Source organism: Simochromis diagramma, unplaced genomic scaffold (genome assembly GCF_900408965.1).
Source record: "Simochromis diagramma unplaced genomic scaffold, fSimDia1.1 OVJJ01000302.1, whole genome shotgun sequence".
Classification (NCBI taxonomy): Eukaryota; Metazoa; Chordata; class Actinopteri; order Cichliformes; family Cichlidae; genus Simochromis; species Simochromis diagramma.
This window is the reverse complement of record NW_024386792.1, coordinates 12,155,478-12,169,686: the sequence shown is the minus strand read 5'-3', so window position 1 is coordinate 12,169,686 and position 14,209 is coordinate 12,155,478. Positions and strand designations below refer to the sequence as shown.

Below are 14,209 nucleotides of genomic sequence, written 5' to 3'. Positions count from 1 at the left end.
GTTAGGTGTTAATTGAAAGATGCCTATAACTCTTGTATTGTTGTGTACTGAGTATACACAAAGATCAGTAATTAGCTTAGCTTAGCATAAAGAACATAAATTAAGGTTGGTTGAGGAATGACGGTATATTAAGCTGTACCGAAATCTTCACCGGTTCTTGGAACAAAACCTGGACGCCTCACTGAGTTCACACGTGTTTGTTTGCTAAAAAGTATCAAAGTGTCTGTTTAATCAAATCAACATGGACATGTCACACCAATCACAGCTAATAAAAGACTAATTTAAAGGCTGCAGCGCACACTGCCAATTGATTGTGGTTGCAACCTTGTGAACCTTCGTGAAAGGTTCTTTCCTATCAAGAGAAAACTCACAAGTTGGATTAGATTTTTTAACTTAATTTTTATAACTACTTAAAAAAGACAGCTCACATTATCACAGAAGCAGCAGCACAGCACAGCTTTCTGTGTATTATGAAAAAAGTATGATGACACAACATGGCATTCAAAGATTCACTGGTCTCAAAGCAGTGCCTCAGTCAGGGCAGAGCTCATAAATATGACAAATAAATAAATAAAGTTATGGGTACAATAAAAATCCAGACATCTATTTCAGTCACAGCATTCCCTCTATAGATGAGGGTGTTGTCAGATGTCCTGTTAAGGTGTGAAAGTGTATCCTCAGGCAGAGTGATGCAGCAGGAAGTTGCGGTAGTGCAAAGAGCTATCTGGCTCTTTCTGCATGTGTCTATCAGGCCTTTCATTTGCTGGTTTCCTGTTTGTCTGCATTACTCTCTCCACATTGCGTTGATAGCTGTGTCAGCTGTCTGCAGAGACTGCATGTGGAGACCCGAGAAGTGCTCTGAATCACTGCAACAACGGCATTTCACTTTGTTCCCTTCGTGACCTCATTCACAGCAAACGATCCGTAGCCACCACCTCATAAAGAATAAAACCCTTCCTTGAGTGAGCAGAACTCGTTTGCGTTAGTAGGGAGTCTCATGTCTAGCACACATTAAAAATCACGTGATTATGGGTAATGCATGTGAGTTCGCAAGAAAGCAAAGGCACAACATCTCTTGGAGATAGCAGTGGGGAGATTAACTCAGTGTTCCAAGACAGAAAAATGACTCAACTATAAATGAAACCATTTTGACATTTTCTTATCAGATATGTGACAACGCTGTTACCACAAGATGATTTAGTGCTAGGAAGTATAGATGTGCCTTTACAAAAACAAAGCTGTTCTCAGTTTGCATTTCTTTCTACAGTCGCGGAGTTTGAACCACTGTCAAAATTACTGTGCATATAGAGATCATCAAGTGCTCTGTTCTCTGTCTGTAGTTAAGTGTGCATCACAGTGTACCAAGAAATACTGTGGCCATCAGCATGAATACAGAATGGACCTCTGGCCTCAAAAAGGCATTTTCACCTCGAGAACTGCAGGTCACTGGATATTATCTCCTTTTTTGGACCCTTTCTGTAAACTCTAGAGATAGTTCTGTGGGAAAGTCCCGGTAGATCAGCAGTTTCTGAAATACTCAGACCAGATCATCTGACAACAACAACCATACAATGTTGAAAGTCACTTAAACTAACTTTCACCCCGATTCTGAAGCTCAGTTTAAACTTCAGCAGGTCGTCTCAACCATGTTGTACTGAGTGTCTGCCATGTGACAGGCTGATTGTCAAAATCTAATAATTCACATTTTTATTACTTTTAAGTTGTTGTTTTTTTATAATACACCAAATCATGCATACTGCAGTCACATCGTTCCAAACATATTTAGTTTTTTAATCACAAGAGAGTCAAGAGCAGAGACAACTTCTCTTTCTCACATTCATAAAACCCACCCACAATCTTATATTATTAAGACAAAATTTGAATAATCAAGCAATCGCCTTAGTCCTACTGTTCGGTACAATATGAGGGCGTTATGTTAAGTTCGTAAGTGAAGTACTGCTGCAGTCATCAAAAGATGCTTAAAATGTTACAGAAGTAACATTTTATATGAAAATCCAAGCTGATCATGTTACCTTTAACACATTTAACTAATTATTTAACTAAGGTTACGATATATGACTGTGGTAACAAGCATTGCAACATATGTTTTATGGGTGTAAATGATAAACAAACACAAAAACAATATCACTCTGACGAAATAAGACAGACTTTTGCACTAGTGCGTCATATCTATTCATATTTACTGAAAACATCATCCACTTTAAACCTTATTTCACATACCTCATGGAGAAAGCGACTCTAATATGTGTCTGAAATCTCAGTAAATTGCTGATAAATAGACATCAACTTGTTTTGTGTTAAACTAATTTGACACAAATATTTTCTGTTTGCAAGATCAAAATGAGCTCAGTGTTCTTGGTCAACTCTAATAAGAGTTTTCAATAACTCTGCATGTCAGAAATTTATACTGAATAAAATAACGGACACTAGCTGCTCAGTTAATTTCAAAGCTTTCCTTGTGCTGAATAATAAAGATGAACTTAAGAAAATGTATCTTTATCCAAAAATGTCTTAATCAGAAGATTCAGGTTTGATATCATGCAGTTCAGGTTTGCCAGGCTGTCATCCAGCTCAGGGGTCTATATGATAAGTTGTGTTATAATGTCATCGCAATATCAGAGATGAACCAAAAACAGTCTGTGTGTTTTGGTCCAGGCTAGCCTGAACACCAGCCAGTAACAGATGGTGCTGTCACGGTACAAACAACAGGCATACAGCACGGAGAAGAGAATCCATGTTCGATGCTGAACACTTTCTTTACTACCTTTCTCTGGACAGCTATTTCAATAAAAAACAGCAGAGCAATAAAGCTGCTCAAACACCAAATGACAGACCCAGGTTTTATGCATCTGCTGCTGCAAAGTGCAGATAAGCAGGTTCCTGTTTTTAACCTCATACATGAACACTGTGCTGACAAAAATATCTGAAAAAGGACCATTATTTTGTAGCATCTAAAAGCCATAACACCACTGAGTATGTGCTCAAGCAGATAATTGTGGAACCTACTTATGTCTGGGTATCAGGTCCATCAACATAATGTATGCTCTATTGAAGCTGAGAGTTTCTTGTTGCAGAGACCACAACAACATCTGCACATATCAGATTGGTACAATGGAACTAGTATTTACAATATTTAATAAAGTTAGATTAGAGTAGCAACATGTAATAAAGCCTGCAGTTTGGTGCCCAGTTAGTAAAGAGGAAGATTCAGCTAACAGGAAACCTAAATACTAATGATCGCTCCTTCTGAGTCACAGTCTTTCCTTTGCGTTGCAAATGAAAAATAAGCATTAACACCTGCATGTGAGTGGGATGAAATGTCATTAGTTGACCTGATCATGAGTGGGTTCATTGGTACTCTGCATAATGTCCAAAATGAATATATATATATATACAGTATGTGAGAGAGAGGTAAGGTCTCCAGCAAGAAAGCCATTAAGACTTCCTTCACTTGTTTGTCATCCAGTTTGAATCTTTTAATTCTCCTCTCGTTTCCCTGCCTTTCTTTCAGGATCTCAAAATCCAGAGCAACAAACCTCCAGAGTTTACCTTTAGATGGTGAAATCAAGTAAGACAGAATGAAGCAGACAAGGACTCAGACTCTATTGTCAGGGGCTGCACTTAAACGTACACTGAGACTCTACTTCAGGCTCTGCCTTTCCTCCCACCCCACTCTCCTTCTTCCTGCTGCTGTCTCGTGCCTCCTGTTCTCTTTCTTACTCACACACTTTTACTGTCTTCCTCTAGCTCAATCTGTTTGGAGTGGACACAAAGCATTATCTATCTTAATTGCCACAGTCGGCCAAGAAACCCCACACACAAACACACACACAAAAGAAAGAGAAAGGAAGATAATTAAAAAACGCAGATTAAGAGAGGAAGCAGGGATGATATTTATAACACAGAACCTGGGACGGGTGAACGTTTTTCAGTGCTGATACAATAATTGAGTCTCAACACTTTTACAAAATCAGTATGCATAACAGGGATGTCACCAGAACTTATGATACCTTTGTTATTTAAATTATGAAAATGTGATAAAGCTTTATTTTTTTAAGATGTAAATATCACAGGCAGCACATACATATATTCCTTTTTGTAACAGGATTGATACCAACAGTGCCATCACACAACAGCAGCACTGTAGACAGGCAGACACACAGCCCCTTCCATCACTAGCAGCTGAACACCAGAACAGCAGCACAACAAACCTGCGTCTTAAAGAACAACACTGTGGCGAGAGGTCAGTAAAGCTCCCATTTAAACAGTTATCATAAATATTAACCTGGCTGTTGCACACGCTAACGTTATGTGTTTAACTAGTAGCAATGACCCACATTAGCAGTCTGCTAAGTTATGGTTAAGGTAGCGGCTAGCGGCTATAGCTAATAATAAAATAATGTCACTGTTGGGGCTAGGCAGCAAATATTATCAGTCCTGACCATCTGTAAGGTTAATAGACAGTCTGTTCACCAGGTTTCAGCCAGCAAACATCACTGAAACCTAGACATCCTGTCTCTGGTCAAAAGTGGCAAAAACTGAACTGTAAATGGACAGATGTTGATGTTGTTTCGATCTAGAATAGAGGGTAAGTCATACGTGTCTTACAAAGTGACAAATATAGATCAGATTATTCCAAAGAAGGAATGAAATACATTTTTTAAAAACAAATGTGGCTAGTACACTGTTCTGGACAATGTCATATCCACGTACACTGATTAGCAAAACCTTCTTTTACAAAACACAGCATTTTATATTTTAGTCTAAAATATTATTTTATTCTAATCAATAACGAGATTGTCCCAGACTGAAGCAGGTAAAAGTTCACCAACAAGTACACAGAAAAAGTGGCAGTCTGCCTTAACTCTTTGTGATCACTAATGATGTGGTGCCGAGTCACCAGAAGCACAGGAGACAAACAGGGCTGGAGCTGAATACATTTGCACGGAACATCATTGTTCTAACTCTTATTTTTAAAAATGCCTTTTCTTTTTTTTTTTTCCCCCTTTTCAGTATTTTCCTGGATATTGGCATCGGATTTGAAAATACAGTACTGTAAAAACCCTAAAGCAAAATTATGTTTAATAAACATGTTTTCTGCAAGATTTCTGTCGAAATTAAACTTAAGAACTGGCAAATTATTTGTTTGCATCTTAGCAAAGAATAAGAAAACACGATTATGAATCTAACCAGACATCTGATGCCAACAGTACTTGACAGCTTTCCATATTTAGTGCTGCAGACAGTGCCAGGTCAGTGCCAGCAAACATAAAAACTCGAACGGTCAGAAAATTAATCAACAACAACTTTCATGAATGACTAATCGCCAAGACAAAAACAAGCCAAAAAGGAGCACAGGATCACTGGATTCATATTGATGTAAATTCATACTGTGGTGGATCTGTATTGCTATTTTACAGTCATCTGTGTAAATATAGACACGAGTTCAGATCATACAGGGAATTCAAACAGACATATACAGTCTCCCAAATAAACACATTTTCTCTAAGGCACATACAGTAAGTGGGGTGGGGGGGTAGTTTGAGTGAGGGAGGCTTTACTCCTGTTCACATACAGCACATGGAGAGGGACAGTGAAGAGTCCGACTAATGCCCCTGAGATGACATGAGATGAGGACAATTAATCACAGTGGAGACCGGCAAGGAAGGGATAATGGGGGAGGAAAAAAGACACAATGAAAAAAGATAGATGGGGGATGATGGGGACAGAGAATAAAGGAAAGAGAGAAGGTGGAGGAGAGGGAGAGAAGTGAAGAGGAAGGCAGGAGCTTTGCCAGGCAGCCAGCACTCTAGTACTGCCCACTGCTGGCTCTCTGCTACACAAGCACTCCCTGGACACTGGAAATGCTTTCACTTCATAAAGCTATCTCTGACACACAGGCTACTAAACAAGCACACACATACCTTCCAGAGTCAGTGTGCCAGACAGAGCCCAACTCACAACCCATAATCTAAAGCATGTGCAACTCTAAAATAAAGCTTAACATGTGTGAAAATACAAATAACAAGTCTTATGCTGGACTGTATTGTAAAATAGAGATGAGCACACATAAGGAGTGTATAAGCAAACAAATGATGCATTTATAAAAACCCTTCTGCCATATACCTGTCACATATAAAAACATGCTGTGTGCACAGAAGCACATTATACGCACACATATGTATGCCAAAAAACAAACACACAAGTACACACACCATATTGCTGAAGCTAAATGGAGACAGGGAGACAACTGTGAGACAGCATGACAGTTGGCAAGGACAACGGACACATCATGGAAAAACACAACAACCTCCTCCGATGAATCAACACATACTAACAACAGCAGGGCACCACACCGGTCACAAAGACTGCACGTTGACATATTGCTGGCGTTTACCTTTTTGTGCGTCGAAACATGTTGGTAGCGGCAGAGGCTGTGTTGGCAGATGAACATGAGAGCAGCTGAGCCTCCACACGTACACACACCGAAATAAACTCTCTCACACACACAGGCTCGCGCTCAGTCAAGAAGCAGCGATTACGCTCCACGCTGGCATGTCAGCTTCCTCTGGCCAGTTAAAAACACACACACATTCTCTCTTTGATGTCTGTACACGTGAGCATGCCTACAGGAGTGTGTGCAAGGGAGAGAAGAGGGATTTGGAAATGTCATCTGTGTTACAGATGAAGAAAATGAGAATTTAAGTTGGAAAAAAAGGAGAGACGGGGAGAGAGAGGAGACAGGGGGAACAGGCTGCCGAGCATCCCTCTCGGAAGGAGAGAGGATTGTGGAGCTGTTTTCAAGGGTATCGTGCCAAGCCAGGAAGTGTACAGCGACAGAGCAAAAGGGGGAGGGGGGGCACCAAAGAGAGTGAGAGAGAGAGAGAAAAGGGAGGAGGAGAACAAGATAAAGGGAAGGGGTATATGCTGTATGAATGAGAGAAAGAAAGAAACAGCATGTGGGGGGAACGCAAGTGAGAGTGCAAGAATAACAGAGTGAAAGCCAATCAGAGGTGGAGAGATGAGGGGGGCAGTGAACTGGAGACTAATGTGAATGACAAGAGAGACACAGAGAGAGGCAGAGAAAGAAAGAGAGGAGGGACACTGCAATGTGATTTTCATGTGTTATTTTGTGTGTTTTTGTGTATGCTACAGCTTACACATGAGCACCACCAGACAGGGAATGACATCATTTAAAAAACAGACCATTCAAGGACAATGATGTTATATTTTTCTTTCTCTCTTTTCTGCCCCATGTACTGATGCCAACATCAACTGCCGTCTGTGTTTGTATAGTTTGCTTTAAATATTATATTACCATTATATTGTATTATCGTCAAGGGCAGCAGAGTGACGCAGTGGTTAGATTTGTTGCCTCACAGCAAGAAGGTCCTGGGTTTGAATCCACTGGCTGACTGTGTGGAGTTTTTACAGTCCAAAGACATTCATGTTAGGTTAGTTGGCCATAGTGAATGACTGTCTGTTTTCTATGTGTTAACCCTGTGATAGACTGCCAGCCTGTGCCATGTGTACAATTATGATAGCTGGGATAGGATCCAAATGGATGGATGGTATTAATGTCTGTAGGTTTCATGATAAAGCAACAACTACTAACATGTTTCTTTTTTGATAATATTATCAAGCCTTGTAGTGCAAAATCTACTTGCATTAACACAAGAATTAGAAGAAAGCTTTTTATAGTAACATTCAGGCTGGTTAGATAGCTGACAGTAAATTATGAAGCAATTTGTTTTTTAATCTTAACGTTTCTTAAAAAAAAAATCACAATATTTTCCTAATTGTTATTACTTGCTTTCATTGCCTGACCCTAACCACAAATGTGTTGTCTCCCAGTCTGCTCATAGATCATCAAGGTGATGCTTCATTAATTCAGTCAATCAAAAATGGCCTCTGAAGCTCTGTTACTACAACTAAACTAGGTCAGGTTAGCAGTAATGTAATATTAGATATTCTAGGAGCCATCATTGCTTACTGCCTACTATACACACGTGCATTTAGTCAGAAAATTTTGACACCAATACTCTGGGTTTTTAATAAAACACTAAGTACTTTCTTGCTTTGCAGAGGCAGGTGATAAAAAGTCAAAATAATTACTGGTGTTCATGTGCAATGCAATGGTATGGGGAGCTCTATAACACAGAGGACCTACCAGGCGTTTTGCTACACTACAACACTTATTTAACAGTAGGATAAATTTATCCTTAGATCTTCTGTTAGATTTATTGGGATAATCAGAAAATATATGCAAACTCATCCTTTAAAAATATTTCTTTAAGCCAGTTATTGGTTGGTATGTTGCCTTTTTTCTATTTTTAGTTACTCCCACATGCATTGTTCTACTGCTGGAAATTAGTACTTATCTGCAGATGCAGATGGGGAAGTGAGAAATTACTGAAAAACAACAGTTGTGATCATAAGTTTAAATACACTCATTGTGGGCAGAAATGTAATTGTAATTGTTGGCTTTTAATGATTTCTTTGAACTGTTCTTTTTTCAGGTTTTTACTTTGTGCACACGTTTGAATTTATTTAGGATTTTCTGTAATCCACACGGGTTCAAAAGTAAACATACAGGCTCAAATATATCCATACACTCACTTAAATCCTTTAGTAATTTGTGCTAAATGTTTTACAGGGTCTTTTAACTTATCAAGGTCAAGGTCTATTAATGTATAGTTATTGATCATGATTGAGTAGAGTTGGTTTTTTTCGAGGTCTGAAAGAGGACCTTAACTGTAACCGTCAGTTGGGAGGAGATTGGTTAGGATGTTCAGGGACCGGCAAGGCTCAAGCCTGCCATGAACTGAAAACTGCAGGAATACCAGTATCACCGTCCACAGTGACACAGTGAGTTTTACATCACCATGTACTGGGAGGTTGGCACTTAAAAAATAAGCCTCTGCTCCAAAATCAAGACCTTCAAGCTTGACTGAAATTTGCGGCAGCCCACATGCACAAGCCAAATGCCTTCTGGAGAAAACTTTTATGGTCAGATGATACAAAGACTGAGCTGTTTGGCCACAATAACAAGACGTATGTTTGAAGGAGTAAACGTGAGGCTTTAAAACCTAAGAACATTGTACCAACTGTCAAGGATAGTGGTGCTAGCAAAATGCTCTGGAGCGTTGCTGCCAGTGGTAGTGATACATTGTACAAAGTGGATGGAATAATGAAGAATTTGAAGAATGACTACCTCCAAATTCAACATCTAAAAGGCTGAAACTTGGACATATTCGGGGGTTCCAGCAGGACAATGATCAAAAGAACTTTTGGAATGGCCTTTCCACAGCGCTGACCTCCTCTAACCCTGTTAAAATTTTGTGGACTATGGTTAAAACTTGAGTCTTTCCTAGCAAACCAAACAAATTTAAATTAATTCTACCAATTCTGATAAGAAAAGCAGTCAAATGTCCAGCCATAGAACGGTAGAAGTTTTTGATGGCTACCAAAAGCCATCAAGATGACCAAGATGTAATTTGCTAAGGGAAATTTAACCAAATATAAGAAAATCAAAAATAAGCTTGTTCACCCAGTTCTTACTTTTTAAGTCATTAAAGATGTATGCTGCTCAGTCATTCCACCCTGTAAAAAGAACAGCTCAAAGAAATCATTAAAAGCTCTAAATCCCCATGATATTCATGCCCATGATGACAGCGTGTAAACTTCTGACCACAGCTACATGCCAGCCTTTTACTTTAATGCATGCATATAGAAACACACTGACACAGTTATGTTTTTTTTTCTAAAATATGAAATGCCAGATTGGATGAGCTCTGGCACTTGTCTCTTTGTCCTAGATATCACAGGAGCTGCTCTGCAATGCCCAACCACGAGAGATGTCATTTCTGTGTGTGTGTGCATATATGTACGCCCTCCCTCCCTCCCTTTGAAACAAATCCACCAAATGTTAAAGCTGACGTGGGGTGACAGTTGCACAGTAGTGCTGAGGGGAGTAATTCAATAATGGATGCCGTCTCTAATGTGGGAGTCTGGGTGGATAAAATATACATGGGAGAGAAGAGAAGGAGAGAAGGGGAGGAAGTGGGAGGAGGGCGGTGATATCATTGAAACACAGCGGGGGTCATAGAGAGAGGGATGGGTGGCATGATATCATATAGAAGACAAGGTGGGTGTTTCCGTGTTTCTGTGTTTTCTTGTTGGTGACCCGCCTGTCCTTCAATTTATTTTCTGCATAAACTGTCAGTCATTACACCCACTGCCCAACACGACGACGCATGTAAAGAAAACCCAAAAGCAGCACCAGCTGTGAGCCTCCAGCTCTCCAGCATCACCTTCATGTCATGCTGTGACATCTGCCACCCTTCCACACAGGTCAAAGGTCACGGACAAAATACATCCAATGACAGCCGCTGGAGACACACATACATGATTCACATAAGAGCACACACACAAACACGCATGGCCAAACCGAGTCTAACAGTAAACTGCAATAAACGTGGATACAGACGCACATTAACTACCCCTGGCATGTATAAGCTAACAGTGTCAGACTACTGCTAGCAGACATTACCTCTGCTCAGAGTAAGATGTATACAGAATACTAAACAGAGAAGTACACGCAATAAAAAAAAATGAAGTTAATAATAATTTTTTTTTTAAACTGAGCTCTATGGGGAGAATTAACACCATGCTTCATATTTATAACCCCCTAAACGACCAGGACAGACAGTACAACATTAACAGTTTACATGACAAACTGACATGTGAGCGAGCTAGGCGATTCACATTCAACTCATGCACAGCAAAAGTGGGCGAGCTGAAAATAAGCAGGGGAGGGAGGAAGGCATGGCTACATCGATTTCAGAAAATTTTCAAGGATTTCAACACTTGAAGCAATGACAGCAAAGAGAGGAAAATTACACTGTCCTCCAGGTTCAAAGGTATTTGCCGGCTGCATGTTGAGCAGAAGGCAAATTTCCAAATTCTCCCTGATTTTGTGGAAGACTTTTAACAGCAGGAGCAGCAGCAAAAGAGAGGACGCAGCCAAAAAGTAAAGAGCAATTAAGACGGATGGGAGGAATAAAATAATGCTCCTGATTTTTAAGAACACCAAAATTTTTATTATATTGGCTTCCAGTATATAAATCTAGATTTAAAAATAAAAATACTCGTTTAGTTCTATTCTTATGTTGCATTCCAAGGACAAAAGAATCAATGATAAACCAGAAAAAAGTGGGGAACTTGGTTTCAGCACCATGGACAGAGACTCGCACGTCGTTTAAGCTTCTTTTATACATACATATATTTCATATTTTAACCAACATAGCTGTCAAATGTGAAGGGGTTTCACACGTTTGTGCCACACCGCGAGCCATTTTAATTGGTTCTGTCAAACCTCCAAACTTCATTCTATCCCATTCACTCCTACACTGCACAGAAAGCACCTAACTTAAGCAGAGTTTCCTTTCAGTATAAAAAGTCAGTCATATTTTTGTGAAGCTGACTCTGGATTCGATAGCTTTAACGTGGGACATTATGAAGGAATTCCCATTAATCATTTCATTCAAAGGCACAACTACAGCAAAGTGTTAGTGGGTCTTTTTCTTATAGTTTTCAAGTTATAATCTTGATGAAGTCATGTACAAAATGAGTCATACACTGCAGCCAACTCAACCAACATTTTTTTGTGTTTGCAATATAAATGTTACTTAAACTTAAAACACAATGAGCGTCAGGCAACCTAAAATTATACGGAGACTCTTATTTTCTATTATTTATAAGCCGTTTCTTTCTTGTATTTTTTTCTCTCACAATGGGCATCGGACATACCCAGGGAAGTATGAGTCATGCTGATTCTAAAAATATCTGCTTCGTGTTTTTTTTCTTCATCTGCAGCCAGGAGCCAGTCAAGACAAACCAAACTTAAACTAAAACAAAACCTTAAAATAAAATAAAAGTGGGCGTAAATTTAATTCTGAAATGTTAAGCGGTGTGCATAAATATTAACTGGATAAGCATTTAATTTTTAATATTGGGAAGTCAACGTACACTCATGGTCACTTCATTAGGTACACCTCTTCAACTGCTTGTTAATGCAAATGTAGAATCAGCGAATCACATGGCAGGAACTCAGTCAACCTGCTGAAATTCAAACATCAGAACGGGGAAGAAAGGCTATTTAAGTGACTCTGACCGTGACATGGTTTTTGATGCCAGACCGGCTGGTTGGAATATATCATTTGATTTAAAGGGATTTTCCAACACAACCATGTCTGGAGTTTATAGATCAAAGAAAAATATCCAGTGAGTGGCAGTTGTCTGAGTGAAAATGCCTTGCTCATGTCAGGTGTCTGTGGATAATGGCCGGACTGCTTCGAGCTGATAAGAAGGCAACAGTAAATCAAATAACCACAATCAACCAGAAATACCAACTGAGCATCGTTTAAGATGCTACCAGAAAATTGTTGCTCATCTTCTGATGGCTTCTTCCAGCAGGATACCACATCAAGTCGCAAAGCTCAAATCATCTCAAACTGGTTTCTTGAGCTCTCTGTACTCAAATGGCCCAATAGAGCCCCTTTGGGATGTGGTGGAATGGGAGATTCCCATCATGGATGCGTAACCAACAAATGTGCAGCAAATGTGTGATGCTATCATGTCAAGATGGACCAAAATCTCTGAGGATTGTTTCCAGCACCTTGTTGAATCTTTGTCACAAAGAATTAGAGACAGCTCTGAAGTTTAATGGGTGTCAAACCCATTACTGGCAAAGGATATATGCGTACCTCAGCTTAGGTACGTGACTCTTTTCTTTTCACCTCATTGTTGCCAACCTACAATAAAGCACTTTGTGCAGAATCTATGGACACGTTCTGCTTTGCAGTTAAGGTCTTGCTCTCCCTCTGCAGACAGCTCTCTCTCCCTTTCTGTGCTCCGTTCACTAAGAGACGAATCAGCCAGCCGGGGCACCCAGACTGAGGCTATGAAGAGAAAATGGTAGGAGACATTCTGTTGCTCTGAATATTTCTCTGAGAATAAATCGGAGCACAGCCTTTATCTTTACCGTATGTGTAAGGTGATTTTTGTAAGTCCTTATTTCAGTCATGTTTAAGAGCTTCGTTAACTATGTCAGGGTGCTCTTCACTGTCTGATGCCTTACTTAACCAACTGTAAGGGCTTCTTGCTATGTTTGTGTTTGTCTGCACTGGGTTCACCACGGGTGGCAGTGTAGCACAGCCTGGCAGGGGAAAAGTATAAGGGGCACAGGTGTAGCAGAGTGACTAATCATGCTTGGGTGACGAGGAGATGACACAGTTTTTACCGATTGTTACGCTTGAACGCTCACAGTTTTAGGATAGCCACACCAGCTATGGTGTCGTCACGCAGGGCTGTTTTGTTTTGGTGACACACCAACTGTAAGTTTGCAACAGCAGATATTATATTGGTAATTCAATAAACAAGCAGTTCTCCCACCACAAGGTAAGTAACTAAACATTCGACAGCTTAAGTCCTAGACTGCTCTGCTCTCTTTTCTCAACCCTCAGACCCCTCTCATCCACACGGGGCATTGAGGTCACAGCACAGTGCTCCTGCTGCTGAACTTTCATTGCACAGCTCAGTGGTGCAACAGATTGAACCAGCAGAGAAGCTCCATGAGTGAAAAAGCTCCTGCAAAGCTGAAACATGCTGCAGTCAGTAGATGAGGCTCCCACTACACAATAACGTCATTTGACCATGACTTCTTGTAATAAAGCTGAAATGGTTCCAAGTCTTTAAAAAATATGATTCCTTCTTCATTTTTCAACAGTATCCCATTCAAGTCAGACAACTGTGCCCATACAATATACAAGGAATTGCAAAATAGCAGTATATTGTAGCAAAGCACATTAAATGCTCTTTGATTTCCTTAATACCTCGCAGATAATTATTGTACTTTTCACACCAGGATAACACAAAATTCCAGATATTCCACAAGGCAAGAAAAAAACTCACATCACACACAGCCATACAACCAACATTACAAAGAAACTCTCCAGGAAGTATTCTGATGATGTCACACATGTGCACTACAGATACTACTGAATAAAAAAAAAACATATTATTATCTAGGAGAAATGGAGAGGAAAACTTACCCACTACTTTTTCGGGGCAGAGGTAGATCCTTCTGGTGAGAAAGAGAAGGCAAGAGAAAAAAGGAAAAGTGGAG

General features: G+C 39.9%; 1 protein-coding gene across 4 annotated transcripts in view; it reads right to left on the bottom strand.

The window, feature by feature from the left end:
• The window catches only part of LOC120729097 (microtubule-associated serine/threonine-protein kinase 1-like), a 77,539-nt gene that overhangs the window by 49,281 nt on the left and 14,049 nt on the right, over window positions 1–14,209 (bottom strand). The window contains exon 2 of one of the 4 annotated variants that reach the window (XM_040024539.1): window positions 6,419–14,167. In XM_040024539.1, the coding sequence (XP_039880473.1) occupies window positions 6,419–6,438 (20 nt within the window). In that variant the 5' untranslated portion in view covers window positions 6,439–14,167. The remainder of the gene's footprint in view (window positions 1–6,418; window positions 14,168–14,209) is intronic. The other 3 variants (XM_040024537.1, XM_040024540.1, XM_040024538.1) reach the window with 3 other exon arrangements.